This window comes from Amphiura filiformis, chromosome 10 (assembly GCF_039555335.1).
Source record: "Amphiura filiformis chromosome 10, Afil_fr2py, whole genome shotgun sequence".
Taxonomy (NCBI): domain Eukaryota; kingdom Metazoa; phylum Echinodermata; class Ophiuroidea; order Amphilepidida; family Amphiuridae; genus Amphiura; species Amphiura filiformis.
The window spans coordinates 59078517-59098162 of record NC_092637.1 but is presented as its reverse complement, the minus strand read 5'-3'; the positions used below and the strand labels follow the sequence as shown (position 1 = coordinate 59098162).

The 19646-nt window shown below is 35.3% G+C and overlaps 1 protein-coding gene across 1 annotated transcript in view; it reads right to left on the bottom strand.

Annotated features, from left to right (window-relative positions):
- LOC140163083 (uncharacterized) overlaps positions 1-19646 on the bottom strand; it is a 95777-nt gene that overhangs the window by 59938 nt on the left and 16193 nt on the right. Inside the window, exon 2 of the mRNA XM_072186454.1 lies at positions 13544-13602. Coding sequence (XP_072042555.1) covers positions 13544-13602 — 59 coding nt within the window. The remainder of the gene's footprint in view (positions 1-13543; positions 13603-19646) is intronic.

Here is a 19646-nt window from a genome sequence, read left to right as displayed (position 1 = left end):
GGTCACAGCTTCCAGTACTTTTATATAGGCCTATAATTATTTGGTTCATCAGAATATAAAACGGCAAATTGTATGCAAGAAGAGCATGTCCATTATGTATTCACAACACTGCACTGTTGGAACACCTGCCAATGAGCCAAGCAGTGTTTACCAACAAAAGCATCTAAACTATAATCACTAATCAGATAATTATAATTGCCTTAGTCAGTAACAGAAACAAAATATTGAATCCAATATCATGACTGATCTTGTAGTGTAGGAATATAATCCACTTGCAAGCATTGATTGCATGTCAGTTTATCCTTTTATTCAATTGCATCATAGAAATTAAGTTACCAATCATGATGAGGGATCCTCTCATAACACCAGTAGTTTGCAGTACTTGTTTTCCATTACTATATTGAAGATTTTCCAAGATCTAAACCTTGTTTTCTTTTTTTGTTCATGAACTTTTTAGCCATCATTCACAGTTCTATGTTCTCTGCTAATAGACAAAATAGGCTACAAATTATGGAAGATCAGTCGAAATCTTTGATGCTGTTTTTTTTTGTTTTTTGTTGCTAATAAAAGAGTATCCCTGGTGCTTCCCCTGGTTAGTGCTAGGCTTCCAAAACATGGGACCTATTTAGAGACACAATCCCCAAACCAATATTGATTAGCAATCATTTCATTGCATTCCCAGCATGCACTATTCATTACCACACACACCGTGGTCAAGTAATTCATTTCTCTTGTTGAATGTATACATTAATGCCTCAAGCTTCATTTCAGGAAAATACAGAAATAACATCAATAAATAGACACAGATGCAGTTAGATGAGAGTTTGTCCCGAGTTTGTCTCAAATATCAAAAGATTGAAACTTCATATGGAATACTACAAAGCACCATGGGATTATTTGACATCCTATTCCTAGCATTACACATAATTGATTTTATATTATTGGACTCTTCAGTGCTAACCACACCCGGGGGGGTCACTCACATTGTGGCCTGTACACCATCCGCGATAATCAACTTTTGAAAAGCACCTAAACAAGGATTTAACCCTTGGCTAAAAGCGACACCCTAAGCGGGATTTTATTCCTTGCATCAAATTTTATACCCTAAATTTCATTTCCGCGTATAGCAATTGCAATTTTACTACCCCTTTCTCCAATTTTTCATGTTTTTGATACCCTAAACACGATACGCGCGTATCGTGCCTATCCACGAAAAACTACCCTTTTTACGCGTTTTCATTATCGCGGATGGTGTACAGGCCACAATGGGAGTGAACCCCCCGGGTAACCACACCAATACACCAAATGTCCATGACTCACCAATAGAGGGCAGCATATATACTAATTTCAGATTTGTGGAAACTTTTTTATTTCTTCAATTTGTCAACAGAGGGGGTAAGTTGGTATTTTTAATGTCAAAGTTGCCCAGTTTTGAATAACCAGCACAATTGGGCTACTTGCCATTCAAAAGGTTTTGCTTATATTTGAGGAACTACTTCAATTATCATGAAATTATGTGTTTAATGATGCATTGTACTACACATATTTCAAAATTGTGACACGATCTGCTCCATGGAGGGGGGGCAATTTTACGGCCCTAATTTGGTAAAACGATCTAACTTGAAATTTGGACATTTTGAGATAAATCCATATCATGGGTAATGTAAGAGGGCGCTCTTTCCATTGGTGACATCCTCAAATCACCACCATGCCACCAAATAATGAGATTTTTATATTTTCTAAGACATTAGATCTGTTTAATAATTTATTTTATTCAAAAAGAAAAATGTCAAGTGTTCAAACTTTAAAGCTCTTTTCCTCAAAACAGCAATTTCAATTTCAAGTTAGATCATTTTACCAAATCAGGGCCGCAAAGGAGGCATTTTTAAAAATGGAGTTACTATAATTATAGCCTTAATACAAATTAGGCCTACATTAGGCTATCATATACTATAAACACCATAGGGATAGCATACTTGGTTCTAAAGTTCTGAACTTTTGTGATGTCTATTTTCTTATGTATTTTATTGTTTTTTTACTCCATATTTTTGGCTATATCTCAATTTCAAGTTTGCCTCCTTTGGCCCCCATGGACCAGATTGTGTAACACAATTTTGAACTGGCCAAAAGCATTTTGGATTTCTTAACAACAAAAAAATAGCATGTTAAAATAATGTGTTATATGCGTACAGATAAGTATGGTACGTGTAGTTAAATTGCAACACAATAAGTGTGTGAGCCAAAAAGCCTTACTCACAATGGGCTATTCCAGATAAAACATGCACCCCCCTATAGAGGGCAGCGGAAATCCAGATTTTTTGGTGGTCTTTGGGGCTCGGAATTCCAGCCTATTCTACTTATGCTGTTCCAAATTCCAGCCTATTTTGCCTTTGCTTGGCATAAAATTTCCAGATTTTTCCACCATTTTGTTAGTCTGAAGGCATAGAGGGTTTTGGAATTCCAGGTTTATTGTGTTTATCCTTGGTTGGATTTCCAGACTTTTTTGCCTCTGGTCAATAAAATAATCCATATTTTTGTCCATTGAGGTGCTGGAATTCCAGATGGTTTTGTTAGTAATTTGTCGGGATTTCCAGCCTTTTGTGCAAATAGATATCAGGAATTCCATTCTCTTCCAGGTTAATGCAATTTGTCATTATGTATGTGCATAATGTATGTTGAGGCGTTTTTCCCCCCACACACAAGTTGGTGGTACTAGTAGTTATAATCATCATGATTGACAGCCCAAATGACCATGACAACCAACATTCTTCAGTTCTTGTTGAGTAAGCCCTAATTATTAGTAGGAAAGAAAAAGAGGGTACACCAACTTGACGGAAAACAAGTCGCAGGGGTGGCGAATCAGACCCCTCCCTGCTCAGTTGACAGATATGTTGTGACAAAATTTACAATTTGCATCTCCTTTTGGCCTATTTTAGACCAAATTGCGCGCTTTTTGGCGCAATCTTAGTAAAAGCCATTTGAGTGAGTAGATCTGCGACAATCATGTTGCCTTGCCCACAGGACCATTAAGTAAATCCGGCCATATACCAGGTATATGATATACACATTTTAGGCTATCCCAGTTGAAAGACATACACCCTGTATGGAAGACATTACTTTAGTCTCTCACACAGGGGTGTAGATTCCAAATGAAGTCACCCCCAAGAAAATGGTTGCCCTGAAAATAAGCTGTTTCTTTACTCAATTAATGAGAGTTTCATTGAGTAAAGAAACAGTTTAAAGCTAAGTGCACTATCTTAAGTTAATGAAAACAAGTTCACAGAAAGCAAGCACACTTGGCGAGGGGTTTATTTTTGCGGATTTCGCGAATGGAGTTCCATCCACGAAATTAACACCTCGCTGAATATATATAATAATGTATTTGCAAGTATAGGGCAAAACTAAGCATCGCGAAAATAACAATTGCAAAAATGTCTCTGTAACTCCAAATCGCGACAATAACTGTAATGCGAAAATTACCCATAAACAGTAATTTAGTACGAGCAGAGAAACTCTCTGGACTGACCTTTCACAAGTTCAACAAAAGTCAATACTATTACGTAATTGTTTGTTCATGGGACATAGTGCACACACACTTCATCCATGCAGTACAAAGTGTTATCTGTTTCCAAATTTCCTGTGTGCTTTATTTTAGCAGATTTGGGTAGCTACCGTATTAATAAACTGAGGGAAAATATTATTCTGTGTATTAAAAACAAATCAACCCATCGTGGCTTGGGGTTTTAATAACAGGTTTAATTTCCGGAATTGATTGATTTTCAATGATGGATACAAATTTTAAGTTTAGCATCAGTTTTTGTTAATATTTTGTTAAGTATTATAAAATGTTGCAAATTAAAAAAAAATTTAATAGTATCAAAGGCTACGAAAAAACCCTTCTCTACGGGGCCAACCGACCCGGAATTTGTGTTTTTGAGAATTAAAAAAAACAAACATTTATTTTGCTTAAATCATAGAAAATATGTTGGTATTAAAAAATTCTTCAGATTTTGGTGATATTTTAGGGTAATTTCAAGATAGCCTCTCTCTAGAAATACAAGTACAAAAAACACCCGACCCTATACTTGAAGTTGAAAGGTCCGCCCGTAGAATAGGGTGGGTTTTTCTCAGGGGCGTATCCAGCTTTCTTGGTCAGGGGGCAAAATAAAATTTTGGGGGCACAGGCGAAAAAATTGCAGTTGCATCATACAATACATAGAGACTGTATGTCTTTGAGCTTACGAAAAGGGCCTTATTGGGATGATGTGCTTGGCGTAGCGCTAAAAATGGTATTTTACACTATTTTTGCCCATTATCCGCTAAAAGAGGGCTTTATTGTTACAATGTGTGCAGAAGCTTGAAAATTTTGATTTTACACTATTTTGGCCCTGAATTTTTCTAGAAAAGAGGCTCCTTGCCCTTTTTCTTTTCCTTTGCCCTCCTGATTTTCTCTTTCATTTTTTTTTTTTTTTTCACTTTTTCTTTCATTTTTTTTGTCAGGGGGCACTCTGCCCCCTGCCCCCGGCTACGCTACTGGTTTTTCTTTTTTGTCGCCAAAAATACAATAAATAACATGACACCATAAAACAGAAATTTTGACAATAATAGTTTTTTTCTGATCATTTTAATGTAAATTTTGACCAAAGTATCAGCAAATTATGATATAGCTAGATTACACATAAATATAAAATTTGAAAGAGGGACTCGAAATATACATTTAAAAATCCAAAAGCATAAATCAAGAAGTGCATATTACCGGTATTACTATTATTAAAAATGATTTATATTAAATGATGCTCCCCGTCTAAAAAAATCCGGACATTGAGTTTTTTTACATGTTTTGCATTTGGAAAATGTTCCATTACAAACCAAATGTCAGGCGAATTCGTCTCTATGGATTGTCTGAGTTGATAACATCTGAGGGATAGGCCTATATGAATCCAATATCGTACTAGCTAAAACTACTGTTCTTTGAATGGAACAAAATGCAGATGTTCAATCGAAATACATGTGAAGATGAGCTCATCTTCTCAGATGTTATGCAAAATATGGTAATATCAAATATCATCCATTTTATTGTTTTATTATTTTATTATTCACGGGATGTGATTAATTAGCATATTATAAATTTGATGAGGAATTTAAATATTTATATGCCATTGGGTTTTGTGTATAGGGGATGGAGGAAAAAAACTTTGATTGATAATGTCATTAAAATATTAAGATCCCCTGCATCTCGTTTCTACTACTCATTATAATTATCATTAAAGTTTTGCTTTTGTAAAGCCTACAATGTTCTAGCACATCTAAAATTCTCCTGCATGCGGAGTGAACATAAAAAGGTTGAATAACACATGGAGATTAAAAAAAGCGTAAGTAAATAAAATCAAAGCGAAACTGGTAATTTGCACAACCTAAACCACAGAGCAGTACATGTATTAAACAGAACAAGATCTTGTTCATGGTTGTTTGTTTAACCATGGATATTAATTATGCTCTTCAAACACATTTTAAAAGGTTCCATGACTTGGCAAACAAAGTTATACACACTTGTGTTTATAATACATGCAGTCTTCACAGTCACTCCAGGCTGTTTTGGATCGGGGGGTCTGCTTGATCAGCAAAAGAGATATTTCTCCCATCTTCTGGTATTACAGTAAAGCTATCATTTGCTGCATATTTTGCTCAAATTTGCACTTCTTACATGATTGTAATTGCCCAATGCTATCTGAAATACCATGTAAAGGACTAAGCCTCCAAAGTAAAATTTAGAGGTTTTATAATAAAACTGGGATCCCCAAAGCTCCACAGTTAAGCGGCTAAGTCGGTTTTTTACTTATTTTCGCTTAGTTAAAACTGAGACTAGTAAACCTGAGACTGTTGGTTTACTAGTCTCAGGTTAAAATGATCAGAAGACCCCCTTGACAGTAGACTATGCCATAGTCGAATTTTATTAAAAAATATGTTATTATTAGTCATGATGAACCCATTTCGTTGAATACAAAATTATACTGATGTTTATTAAAATTAAAGTATTCAATAGTAAAATGGTCATAAAGAGTTAAAAATATCAGATAATTAGTGACAATAAAAGTAACTGAATGCAACATTATCTTGCATAATTATAATGACTGACTTTAATACTGAACAATTCTGATTTTGGAAGTACCAGTTTATTGATAGCGAACCCGAAAATCCTGGAAGCTAACAGAGGAGTGCGGTGACTGAAAAGATCAGATACAGATGTGAAAATCTATCAGTTGCACACAAATCAATATAAATCAGAGTTTTATGCTTTAAATGTAATGGCCCGAGTATGCAAAATGGGCAAGTGGACTACGGAGAAGTCTACCTTGACAGATAAAGTGTTACTAGTACCGTAGCAGTAATATTATGTAATCATAAAAAAAAAAAAAAAAAAAGAAGAACAAAATTAAAATTTTACCAAAATCGTACATTATGTCTTTTATAATCTCCAAAATAGGAAAGATAAATGGTCTATGGTAAAACCAAATTTATCGAACGTAATCAAAACAATAAAATTATTATTTGGCCAAAACAACAACAACAACTCTGTCCCTGCCCCTTTGAGGATTCTGATTTTCGCCAGCTAAGAGCTGGCTATCTAATTCGGAGATCGTCTTGTTTGCTAAAGAGATTACGGGTACTAGCATTGGTTTGAATTACTTTGCGGAACTTTTTATGGTGAAAATATATATGTAAGACCTGTTATTCGATTTGTAAGAAAAAGAAAGTATGCTTTGCCGTTTTAACGAATGAAAAGCAGTGAGAATTTCAAAAGTTATGGTTTGAAGGAAATATAACATTAAAAGTTATATATATGCCAGGCCTATAATAGTTTCCACAGCATATCAACGAAAGAAAATGATAGTATCCTTGTTATCAGGCGTTCTTAGATTTACATTTGCAGACCTCCTGGAGATCAACACAGCATGAGATATGAGTGTATTGATAATAACATGATTAAAACCTTTATGGACCTAAAAGTCAAAGTAAAAATATCCTATATCCTGTATCGTTTTATGGATAAAAATGACTCAAAATGTCATTTATAAAATAATTGATATCTTAAACATCAGTTTTGTCTTTTCAACAGGAAAAATTCGTGTAATTTCAAGGCCTATTTTTGATATGGGAACAATTGATATACATGTAGGCCTATTGAACAATATCAGTCTTTATACATTTTATAATGTGCTATGTATAAATTGCGAATTAATATATAAATTAATATAAAATTAATGTGCATGTATAAGGCAAGTAGGATGGCAGTTTTTAGCCAATTAACTAAAAACTGCAGTGTATTTCTTTATATTAATAATGAGCTAAGGGTGGCCTAAAAGGCAGAAAAGACAAAAAGACAGAACAATTTGGAGTAATTAATTAAAGAGTTGACAGGAAGTTATAGGAGTTAATGTTTGGTTTTTCTGTGTGCATGTTCTTATCATTGATGGTTTGGAGCAGGCGGCGAATGGCATGATAGAGCCGGCAGCTTGTGAAACGGCCCGGCCGTATGGCATTTTCAAATACTCGGTTAGTTTTGGGGGTTTATTATCAAACCCCCATGGTTTTAGCTTGTATTTATATTATTTATTAACATATAGGCCTATTTGTTTGTGAAATTTCAAGCGTTTTAAATTTTCAAAATAATCCCATTCAATTACACGGTTGACGATGAAAATGCAATGCGACCACCACCTGGTTTGGTGGACTGTCATCCCGGACTGTCATGGAACATGATGGATCATAAAAAGAGTGATCCTAAAATGCCTTCCACCTAAACTAATTACAAGACCTCTTCTGCATTGAAGCTGGCTTCCCCTTTTAAAGGGAATTTGTATCTTCTTCTTTTATTTCTTGCATAAAAGTGGAAAATTAAAGTTAACATATTGGCAATACAATTTGCTTCCTCCTCTTAATGATCAATTTTGCATTGTAGAAAAAAATAAAAATGAAAAAGTTCTCCCCTTTTTAAAGTTTTTTTCTGTCAGTGTCGTTTTTAGCTGTGGGCCTACTATGGAGTGCAGCCTGTAGTGTAGAGGTGTATCTTACTGACTTGCTTTTAATACTGACTTTCTAACTTTTATAATTTTATAATATATAGTTACCCCTTTGGCTCTAAAATCATAATTGCAAGACTCTGAATTTGTAAAGCTATGTAGACCCTACCGAATACTGGCCACTCGTCCTTTATACCGTATTTAAATCAAAGTCTCCCCTCCCTAAAGTACCCCGGGGCAATTCGCAAAATAATACCATAACACATGTGATATGCTGAGGAAGCCTGATTACCTTTTTAAAATAGCTGAGTGGGAGGGTTTTCAATGAAATATTTTTTCATGTCAGTGAAATGATGCCATTTGCCCCCACATCTCATATGCACAGTTTATCCCTTACATACCCTGTGTCTTGAATAGCTATATAGCCCAACCCTGTGGTTAAGAGGCTAGGAAATAATTCCTAATATCTCATACCCTAGTTTGTATGCCTTTATCTAATCTTGCCCCACATGACAACTTACTATTTAGCCCTTAAACCCAGCAAAGAGTCTGCTCAGTGTAGGAATTTTTTAGCCTTTTTTTATAAATATGTTTGCAATTGGCTTATAACCATCACATGCTGACAATGCACATAACTGATTGGTTAATCAAACTAGCAGGTCATGGTCAGGCCTAATCACAAAGTAAACATATCATCTGTAAATAAAACTATGCAGCAGGCGACTTACTTCAGAAAAGGTTCAATATAACTACATTGCATAAAACTAAGTCCATTATCTATAGTTAATTGGTCAAATGTTTATTGACTCTTGTAATAACCCATGTGTAGTAACCTGTATAATATTAGTGTTCATAAAAGCAGGACTATGAGACAAATATCCCTGACCCTGACAAAAACTAGCAAGAGCAAATGGCTGTGTAATTTGTTTACTTTAGTAATAAGGCATCTTGCATACATGTACAAGTTTCATTTTATTTTATTTATTTTATTTATTTATTAGACTTTATACTTCGTAGTTTATAGCCAAATTTGTTTCCTGGAGGTGGCTTAATAAAAATTCCTTTAAAAAAGGAATGGGCGCCCAATGTGAGCTTGGTCGTGATGTATTGAATTTCATGGTGTTTAGATTTGGTATTATTATCTCATGAAACCCGGTGACACCTCATTATAGAAATCAGACCTGTTGATAGGTTGTAAGAGGGATAGCCTTTTCCAGTCACGAATTGGGCCAGAAAGTTTTGCTACTTTGCAACGCATAATAAAAACCCTAAATGCAAAATGAGATCCTGTAGTGTAGGTGGCTTCGAGGTGGCTTAAAAACTAAATGCAAAATGAGGTTGAAAAAAAATTGTTTTTCAGAGTTAAGACACAGGTATCATTATTAAGCCTCATATCACTTATTTATTGTTGAATAAGTGCAGAGTAGGTTAGATATGAATATTAAATGTTAGACCAAAGTAGCTCAAAGTATATGTACTATACACCTGATCCGTGAACTTATCTAATTTAAAGACAAATTCTTGTTTGTGTAAAAACTGAAGCATCATAATGTGTAAAAAGAATATTTGAATATTAACTGTACATCATATATAGCGATTCGTGATACCCAATCATGCTTCAGTTTATGTGGTTTAGGAAGCAGAGAATTTATTTCAATTTTATATACGCCAAGATATTTTCTGAATAATAAAAATTAACACTGAATTGATGGCGGAAATTTTATGTAAAATTTACGTAGGTCCCCACTAAAGATTACTGTTTAGTCTTTATGGGAATTTAATCTTTTAATATCTGAAAGAACTTTGGGGACCTACGTGGACTACTTAATCCAGACCGTCTTACAAGAAAAATGGTAGGCTAGGCTCCCTACCTTGCAGAACGCGTGCATGCACGAAATGAATTGTGTATGTATCATAGTCCCCTCGTATTGTATGTATGCGCCTGAGAATTCAACAATATTAATAGGCCTAATGGTAGCTCTACACATTAATGTTTTTAAGCAGATAAAATTCCAAAATACGGTACATGATGCAGTCATGTCTACAGTGGAATTCACCACGACCTTTGCAGGACTTAAACCCCATTAAAAGCTATTAAACCAAGATAACACTCATTGAAAACAGCTCAACTGATTAAATCATATCTTCTCTGGTTAAATACACGCAACATATGTTTCTGCTTTACATGTACAATGGAGCAATGAGCTGGTATTATAGTTTCAGTTGGGTGAAGCGATTATAAAGCGAACGCTAGAGAACAATTCTGTGTGGGCTTTTGTTTACGAAATGAGACAATACTCTGCTTATTGTTAACCAGCGTTCTTGAAAATGAGAAGCATGGTGGTTTGCAGACTTAACACGGGTTGGAAATAATTTCTTCATATTTTTTGGTGTTATCTGTCGTTTACATATCCTTCCTAAAACACCAAAGTACGAATATTTCCAAACATCTAAATTAGCTAAAAATTTAGGACATGTTACAAAACTATATTTTCTAGAATTGGCGGTTATTTTTCACACACCGACGTTAACTAGGCAATTACCCATACTTCTAACATACGCTATTTGTAGAGGTTACGCGTCAACGGTAAGAGCACTGTGTATTGTGTATAGGAGAATGGACAGTAACTGCAGTATGACGTTTTCTGTCTTTACTTGTCACGTGGTATGTTGAAGTAATGAAGTAATTGAAGTTGTGATTATATGTTCAAATTTTCAAGATGGCCCAACAAGTCAGTTGGTCAGGGTACAGGCGCTGGTAATATGTCGATACTGTATACATGATAGCGGTGCAGCGTGGGTTCGAGCCCCACCTCTGCCGAACTAAATTTCCTTTTTTTTTTTAATTTCATATTATGTTAGGGAAATGTGGCTGGGGGAATTTATGTATGACGAAGAGTGGTGTGGGTCGATAGGTTCATCCCCTGCAATGGTGATCCCCAGCCCGACTTGGGTCTTCACTCTTCATTCTAGCTTGTGCGAAGATTTTGTTTTTATAGGCCTATTTGTTTAAAACAGCATCACACTCACTCCCACAGCCCACACCCCCACACACAACGCATGCGCATAACAATATAGACATATGATATCCCTATTATCATTGATTAAATATTTTGAGCTCAAAATGTAGAAATATACACTTTGAGCTCATCTTATAATAATAGCTATAACAGGGCAAGGAAAGAACTAGGTCACTTTATTATTACTTGATTCATGTCGTATTTTATTCATAGGCTACATGTCGTATGTATACGGACGTTGAAACTTTAAAAGTAACAGTCCCCAACGAATTTAGATATGAGCTCTTTGATGTCCACTCCCCAATCAGGGAATTCCCTTTTAACAAAGGAGCACCTGCGTAGTACAAGGTACTGCAGCAAGGTTGCACTCATTCTACTTGATGTGGCTTCATGTATTTATCATGCAGCCTATTATAAATATATCTATTTCATTCAAATACAGGTATGTATTTAATATAAAAACAACATTTGAGGCTTTAGGTATTTTAGTCTCAGCTCAAACCAAAGTAAGAAAGTTTGAATTCTTATGTACCGTAACGTTAAGCCTAATGGCGCACATGGCTCCTTTGCCTTGGGGTAAATTTCATGTACAAAGAGAGAGCTTCCTCCTCTAAAGATCACAACAAGAATTAAGGGTGTGTGCATGCCCGTATTTGCTGGTGGGAATTTTGTGGGTGGGCGCTTTAAGTTTGTTTCTAAAATACCAGGTATATCAAAGGGGCCCATTGCGCCATTAGGCGAACGTTCACTGGACTTCCATTGACAATACAACAATATTCGTGTTGTAAAAGTAGGGTAAAAGATCTAGGCCTCAAGAAAGAAAGAACAGGAATAAATAAAGAATAATTAAGGACATAAAGAAAGAATTTTGCCCTAATGAATTTTTAGAAAGAGCTGAAGCAAGAAACTGACTTTCACGATACAATCCTTTTATAGTTCGAAATGTGTGCTGCCGACAGAGTATGCGTCCCTTTGTGTGGTTCAGTTCATGGACCTAAACACCGGTTTAACAAGAATGTTAAAATTATGTTACGCTAATCAAACATTTTTAGGCCTAATATAGAAACTAGTAGGCCTACATACCACATATTGTTATTGAAAACCTGTAAGGAGAACAGCAACCCTTCACAAAAGAGAAGCTTAATTTTAGTGGTTACCTAGGATACCAACACCAGTGGCGTGCGCAAAGGGGACAGGGGATGTGCCCCCCTTTGTCAAAAAAGATAGGGAAATAATGCACCTAATCGGGGGAAACTGAGGAATTAGTTATTAAATTTTAAAACAGTCAGAGAATCGAGACCCCTGAACCAGACTTTGAAAAACTGCGTACGTTACTGCCAGGCCCAAACGCAGGATTTTTTTGTTTTGGGGTGCTGATTTTGAAAAAGTGGACTTTTTTTCCAAAGGGGGGGCGATTTTGTGAAATGTGGACTTTTCCCCCAAATTTGGACCTTTTTGACCAAAAACCATAAAAAGCGGATTTTTTTTGTTTCGCCACGCCATAAATGCTTCAATTTTGGGACTTTTTGAATACTTTTGCAAATTTGGGAGGTGCAGTCGCACCCCGCACCCCCCTAACGTCACGGGCCTGGTTACTGCCAAACACACGCCTTGGTGGTGGGCCTATATTAGGCCTCTACATGTAAAACATCATAGATGACTTGGAATAAATGCAGATAAAGCAAATATAATGTAACCTTTACAACAATAAACACCTATACACGCCTAAAATAACTCTAAAAACCCTAACATGGAATTCAAGACTTTTTGGTAGTCAATTGAAAAATTCCAACTTATTTGTGTAATTTTAGATACCCTCTATAGAGGGCGATGGAATTCCAGATTTTTTTGGTAAGTCAATTGAAAATTCCAACTTTTTTTTGATAATTTTAAAACCCTCTATACCCCTCCATGGAATTCCAGACTTTTTGCTAGTCAATTGAAAAATTCCAACATTTTATTTGGGTATCTTTAGAAACCCTCTATAGAGGGCAATGGAATTCCAGATTTTTTTTGGTAAGTCAATTGAAAATTCCAACTTTTTTTTGACAATTTTAAAAAACCCTCTATACCCTCCATGGATTTCCAGATTTTACATGCACTAAACAGGGCCGAAATCCAGGTTTCTTCCTCAAGTATGCTTTGGAATTCCAGACATTTTAGAAAAAAAACATTTTGCCCTCTATAGGGGGGGTGCATGTTTTATCTGGAATAGCCCAATCACCTGCTCCCACAAAATGAGCATAAAGTCACTATAGAAGTTGGAGTCAATTAATCATGAATAAAATCAATAGAAAGCAAAAGATATTCTGGACGAAATATTGATTTTGAAGTCCAAAGCAAGGAGCCATCCTAATAATTGGTATGATTTATTAAATATAAAGGATGTTTAAATCTGGAATATCTCACAAAGTTGTTTTGTCAACTTTCTGCTCATTTTGTGATAGAGCATTGTGGTTCACAGTGACCCTAGACATGATACATAATGCTGGTAGATGTTACCTTGAATGTGTTTCCATCTCTGTAGAATTCAGGAGGCTGGTAGTCCTTGTCTACAACATCTGTGTCAATCAAAAACAGAAAAGAAATGCTTACAAACACAAATTACAGCTAACCTCAACCTTAACCTTTCAATTATGCAGGATCAATAGTGAAGTGAAGAATTATTGATAATCAACAAAGACAAATGTTCCAAGTATGAGTCAACATGAATAGTAACAAGGTCCCATGGCCAATGAAAAAACTTGAATGTCAATAACCTAGCTCATAAGGCCCTTTGCAATAAACCAACTGGAATGATAATGGCAGCCATGTTGATGTAAAATCAGGAATATTTATGTATCACAGCTCATGATATTTTACATTCTTTTACAAATAAATACATATAAATAAATTTGCATTTTATGCTGGTGATTTCTTGTTAAATTTTACAGGCATAATTTTTTTACTTTTTTGTCCCGGGGATCAACTCTAGAAGTGATGGCCATGTGCCTACCGGTGTTGCGAAGTAGGTCCCTATCGGGTACAACGCATTATAAAAGGGGGTCATTGGGTACAAACAAATTGAAAAAGGGTGTCATTGGGTATAAAATTTTGAAAATGGGATCATTGAGTATAAGATTTCAAAAAAAGGGTCATCGGGTAGAAAATTTTGAAAAAATGAAGCAAAATTTTGAAAGTTTCAGCATAATTTTGAAAAAATGGAGCAAAATTTGAAAGTTTCGGCATTTTTTGTGGCATTTTGATGATGCTATTCTAGAAAAAAGGTGGTCATCGGGTATTGTCAATTTCAAAAGAGGGGCCCTACTGACAGGCACATACCGTCACTTCCAAAGTTGAGTGCCCCGGGTTATTTGTGCAGTTCAGTGTAACTGTAGACATATATAATTATGTATTCGTTGATGACACCATTTTACAGAAATTGCGATTCTTTGTTGGTCAAAAGCATGTCATGAATTATTCAACATTGAATCTTAAAGCATGTGACAAGAGCAAATGAACTAATAGTTTCTACATTTCTAATTCTATAATATAGTGAAGGCAGCTTTCACCATTCAATTCCAACACTACCCTTGATTATGAAAGTCTTAATTGAAATCACCTTGTAAATTATTGAAAATTGAATTGATTTCCAAATCAGAGGTGCAAACATAAAGTTTGCTGTATATTGAATCACACAGTGTGAATCTAGAGTGCCCATGGAAGTAAGAATGCTTCCTACTTGATCAATAAGGTAATAGACCCTGAATAATGTAAGGTTATTCACCTTTAAGGGGGTACTACTACACCCATTGCATTTTTTTGCATTTTTTTGCATTTTGTGAAGAAATGAGAAAAAGAAATTGGATAAAGTGGTATGCAAAATGAAGGGGCAAATCTTCTTGTTCAATTGGTGGCATCAGTATCAATGACGCGTACATGCTTCTAATGGTATAAGCCAAAAGTGGTACATCACTGATGTTTTAAATTCACTTCATTTTGGAAAGCTTACTATCAACGGATTTCGTTAAAATTTTGGATATGTGTTGCTAACACATTAGGGAAATAATATTGATATGTAAAATGGGAATAAGTGGTCCCTGATTTCTTTTATGACTTCATGAACTTGGTGCTCCACAACTATCAAAAAACAAACCGGTTAAAATGCTTCTATTTTCAATGTCGAGCTATATTTTGTATTTTGAACTTGCGACACTATGTCACTGAAACTTAATTAAGCCATAGGTAACACTGTTACCGTAACAGGTTACCACAACCACACTACAGCAATGTTGAAAAAGATTATATTTTTTGTCACCTATACCACCATATTAGGTAGTTTTCCGTAAGCTTCATTTTTGCGATTTTGGTAACTATTTTATATTTATTTGCCCAATCCATCTCAACTAGGCAATCTAAATTGTACTCACCATTTACATTCCAAGGTATTTTAGTATATCCACCTCACACATTTCCATTATATATCCAGTAACAGACAAAATATCAAAATTGATGCCTCATTATGACATGTATGATATCACAGACTATCACATGTATTCAAAATTGATGCCTGAATTTGACCTGAGCCAATTGACCTATAACCTGACCTTTGATGACCTTATAGCCTTTTTTAATCTCTTTTCCTAACAACACAATTATAGAAGACACATAAATTTTTTAGTATTAAATTGTCTATGTGGAAGAGATTAGGCCTATTTAATTTATTCAGTATTATAATCAGTGAGTACATTTCTATAGAAAGTATAATAAAGGATTTAATGTATTCTATTCATGTATTCTACTTGGACATGTTCAATAGAATAAATTATGGTTTGTTATGAAACACACATCTGGCCATGCGTTTTGAGTTGGGCCAGTAATGCGTTACATGTTTTCGCGAGATGAAAATTGCATGTTTTTCGTTTGGATATGAATATCTTTCACAAATTATACCCAACATATATAAAAGTATACATTTTCTGGCTGCAAATGAACCAAGGAATCCAAAAATGCACTTTAAAATGACACAGGGTGTAACACTAAGGAGTTATGAAACTGAAAATACCAAATATTTTAGGGAAAAAATGTAAAATTTGACAAATTTTAAAAAAAAGTTACCTTCACCCCACATATTTAAAAGTTCCATATTTGAATTCCTCTCAGTCAGAGCTTTAAATACATATATAACATCATAGGGTTCAATAAAATTAAAATGATTTTGCGCCAGCTTCTTTCAAGGCATATTTTCCCATTGACTTCAATGTGTAACCCGAACGGAAAATAAAATATGCAAAATTGCTTCTCAAAGCAAATTAAATTACCTGGAATATGATTGTATGGTGTTATAGTATGCAGTTTAAAGTGAATTGTAAAAATGTGAAAACAGAAATGGACCTTTTGCATCATATGACCCCTGGGGGTCACTTTTATTAAATTTGCTCCTCCTGATCCTCCTCCTCCTGATCCTCCTCCACCCCGCACATTATGCTAATTATATGCAAATTATTCAAATGTTAATAACTTTTTACAACTTTTTTAAGGTTTACTGTATTGGTCTCATCACAAGCTTTAATTTGACACCAAATTTAACTACATAGGCTACATATTAACTGAGAAAATTAAAAAGATGAACCCTAAAATGCTGCGCGCATGTAACATCTCCACCTATTTACTGGCCCAACTCAAAACGCATGGCCATCTCAGTTACCAGGATACAGTAAACAAAAAAATATATAGGGCTAAAATGATTGTCTAAAATGGTTTAAAACCACTTTGTATGTAGAGATATTTTATAAGTTCAGGACATGAGATGATGAACATATTTATATACTTCATAAATTTGCAACAAAAAAAAGAAGATGGGTACTGATGAAAATCAGGGTATTATATCGCCTTAAACCAAACAGATAATCATGTGTTTATTTGTACTGTTTTGTGTGTTTTTCACAGTTTGAAACCATGTCAAAAATCAGACATAGACCGTAAGGTACTAATTTCGAGGTGCATAACAAACACCAAATTGGTGTCGCATGACCTTTGACATGCATGCATTCTTTTGTCGAGAGTTGACATGGTCTTTCAATTTGTGCGAGTGTCCTTGGCAGACTTGACTATGCTTCAGTGGTCATGAAAGGATTCAATAGATAACCTCTGCCCCACTAATCCCCAGCTATTGTCTGAAATTGCTCCTCGGAAGATATATCATAACAACTCAGTCCTCAAATGATAGTCATATAACGACCAAAAGATAAATGACTGACTATCATTGAGGACTGAGTTCCGCAGTCTAGTCAAAAATGTTGCATACATTTTGTTGACCTACCACAAACCACAAATTCAGAAACCTTCTTTGAAACCTTCTTTAAGGCTACATGCTCTTTTTGGTTGAAATTTTTGGCGGAAATAATCCCGCCAAAACATTAAAGTAATCTTTTCCCACAACTAAATATCATAGTCAGGAAATTAATGATGCATCTGGTAGCTTAGATCATAACTTTCATTATACTTAGTTGCAATTATCCCAGAAAATTCTTGATTTGTTTTTACAGAGTCTTGGATTGTCGATGTTTTTGGTCAAAAAACATCACTCGGTGTATTTTGAAACTCGAGGCATTAACTCTTCTCAAATTAGCCCCAAATCATAATTTATTATATGCACGTGTAGCAAACACCAATGGGAATAATTGGACGTTGTTTGCGGAGCCTAAATTTGGTTTGATTTTATTTCACAATAATTCTAAGGTGAGAATTTTGACCTGACATTTCCTTTTTGGATTTCCAATTTAAATTCATTGATATGTGATATTTTGAATAAATAAAGAGTACGCTTACCTTTCTGCAACACTTCCCGGTATCATTAAGCATCTGCTGATAACCAACATTTTAGCTGAAAACAGTCCCTTCCTATCATTTTTGAACAAAAATATGTTTCAAAAGTGTGTACCGTGCGAGTATAAACGGGCACAGCGAGGCAATGGAGAGAGCTATTTACGGTGGGGTATCTATTGTAAGCTATTAGGGTAGGCCTATAGTATATCTTCCCGCAAGTGACAGGATGTTTCAAGCAGGGCGGTATATTCAAACGCTATTGTCTGGATCATTGAGTATCGATTGCATGACGTATACATGCAACACGGATGTGTGTGGTCCTCCCAGGTTTTGACATGAATTACAAATGACGTAGTGTATGACCCAGCGTTTTCATTTTATTATTACTAAATTAATCGTCGTTTATCACGAGTGCTAAGAGTCGTACCAGTTCAATTCATCAAAATTAATTTGTATTAGATGAAAAACAAACAGACAAGTAGAGTCATATGTCTTTCTACATGTATGACCGTATTCCTACCAAAGTCTGATTTTCAATACACTAGAAACGTGTTGATATGTATATCTTTGAAAATCGCCGAATGTTAACCACAGTCACCGTGGCACAGTAGGTATCTTTAGTATTCATAGTGCATTTGGCAGTGGTTCGAACCCCGTGAAAATTTTAGTATTTTTTCTTCTTTTTGCTAATGCGCTGTGCCGTTTTTCAAACACGCCCCTGAATGAAACTGATGGGCAAGTACCCTTAATACACATATTTTCAGAATCTGTAATAAATATAATACCTTGCTATACGTACAGTATGATTTGAGATAAAAGGAACAACATACTTTTATTCACAATTTTTAGGCAATTTTATACTCATGTATAAAAGTTGTAAGCATCCGTTGTCAAACTAACCCTAAACAAGGGTTTTACTCAAATAAAACCACCCTAAGTGAGGAATTAGTTTGAAATTTGCCCCTAAACAAGGATAGACATTGTGTTTGCCGGTATAGCTGATAGCATATTAGTGTCATTCTTCAGCAAGCTTAAAATTAAAATGACCATACACAATGTACACGGGCATGAACACCAGGCCACACACTCGGAATTCGGAAACCACTCTTTTGTCCAGAATAACTTGATAAATATGTCCCCACTGGCCCACTAATACTAATAGCCGATAATCGGGTAATTTAAACAAACTAACCTAAGCACAGATCCTGGGACCTAAGCGAGGATCGTCCTGAAAAAACACACCTTCTTTTAGTAAAATGGGTGTTTTGAGACCCTAATCGTGGACCCGTGCAGATCCTCGTTTTGCTTTTCAAAACCACCCTAAATCTATGTTTTCTTTCATGCGGATGCTTACAAATATTATTCCCTCCCCCCGCACGTTTCAACAAATGCTTTACTCTAACTTGGGGTGTAGCACCCCTTTAGTAGAGTTGGAAATTCTTTCAAAAGTTTGGTCAAAATCGCCAAATAAATGTGATTTTCCCCTTTTTTGTTTGGCAGGAAATATAAGCCTACACTGATCAAAACACCCAGTACCAGTTCTTAGCATATAGGCCTATCCTGTTTGTAAAACTTGTTTGACTTGCTTGAAGCGTGATGTGTGAGAAAGATAACTGGTAAGAGGTAAAATGCTGTCTCTTGTACAATATGCTATCAAATAGTTGTTTGGTTTAATAATAATTATGATGGATGAATTGCTTCCCCACAATAAACACTCAAGTTGTTTTCTCTAGCTCTTTTTCCATCATTCATTCTCCTTTCACCATTCCTCCCCCCTCCCCACCCTCTTTAGGCTTCC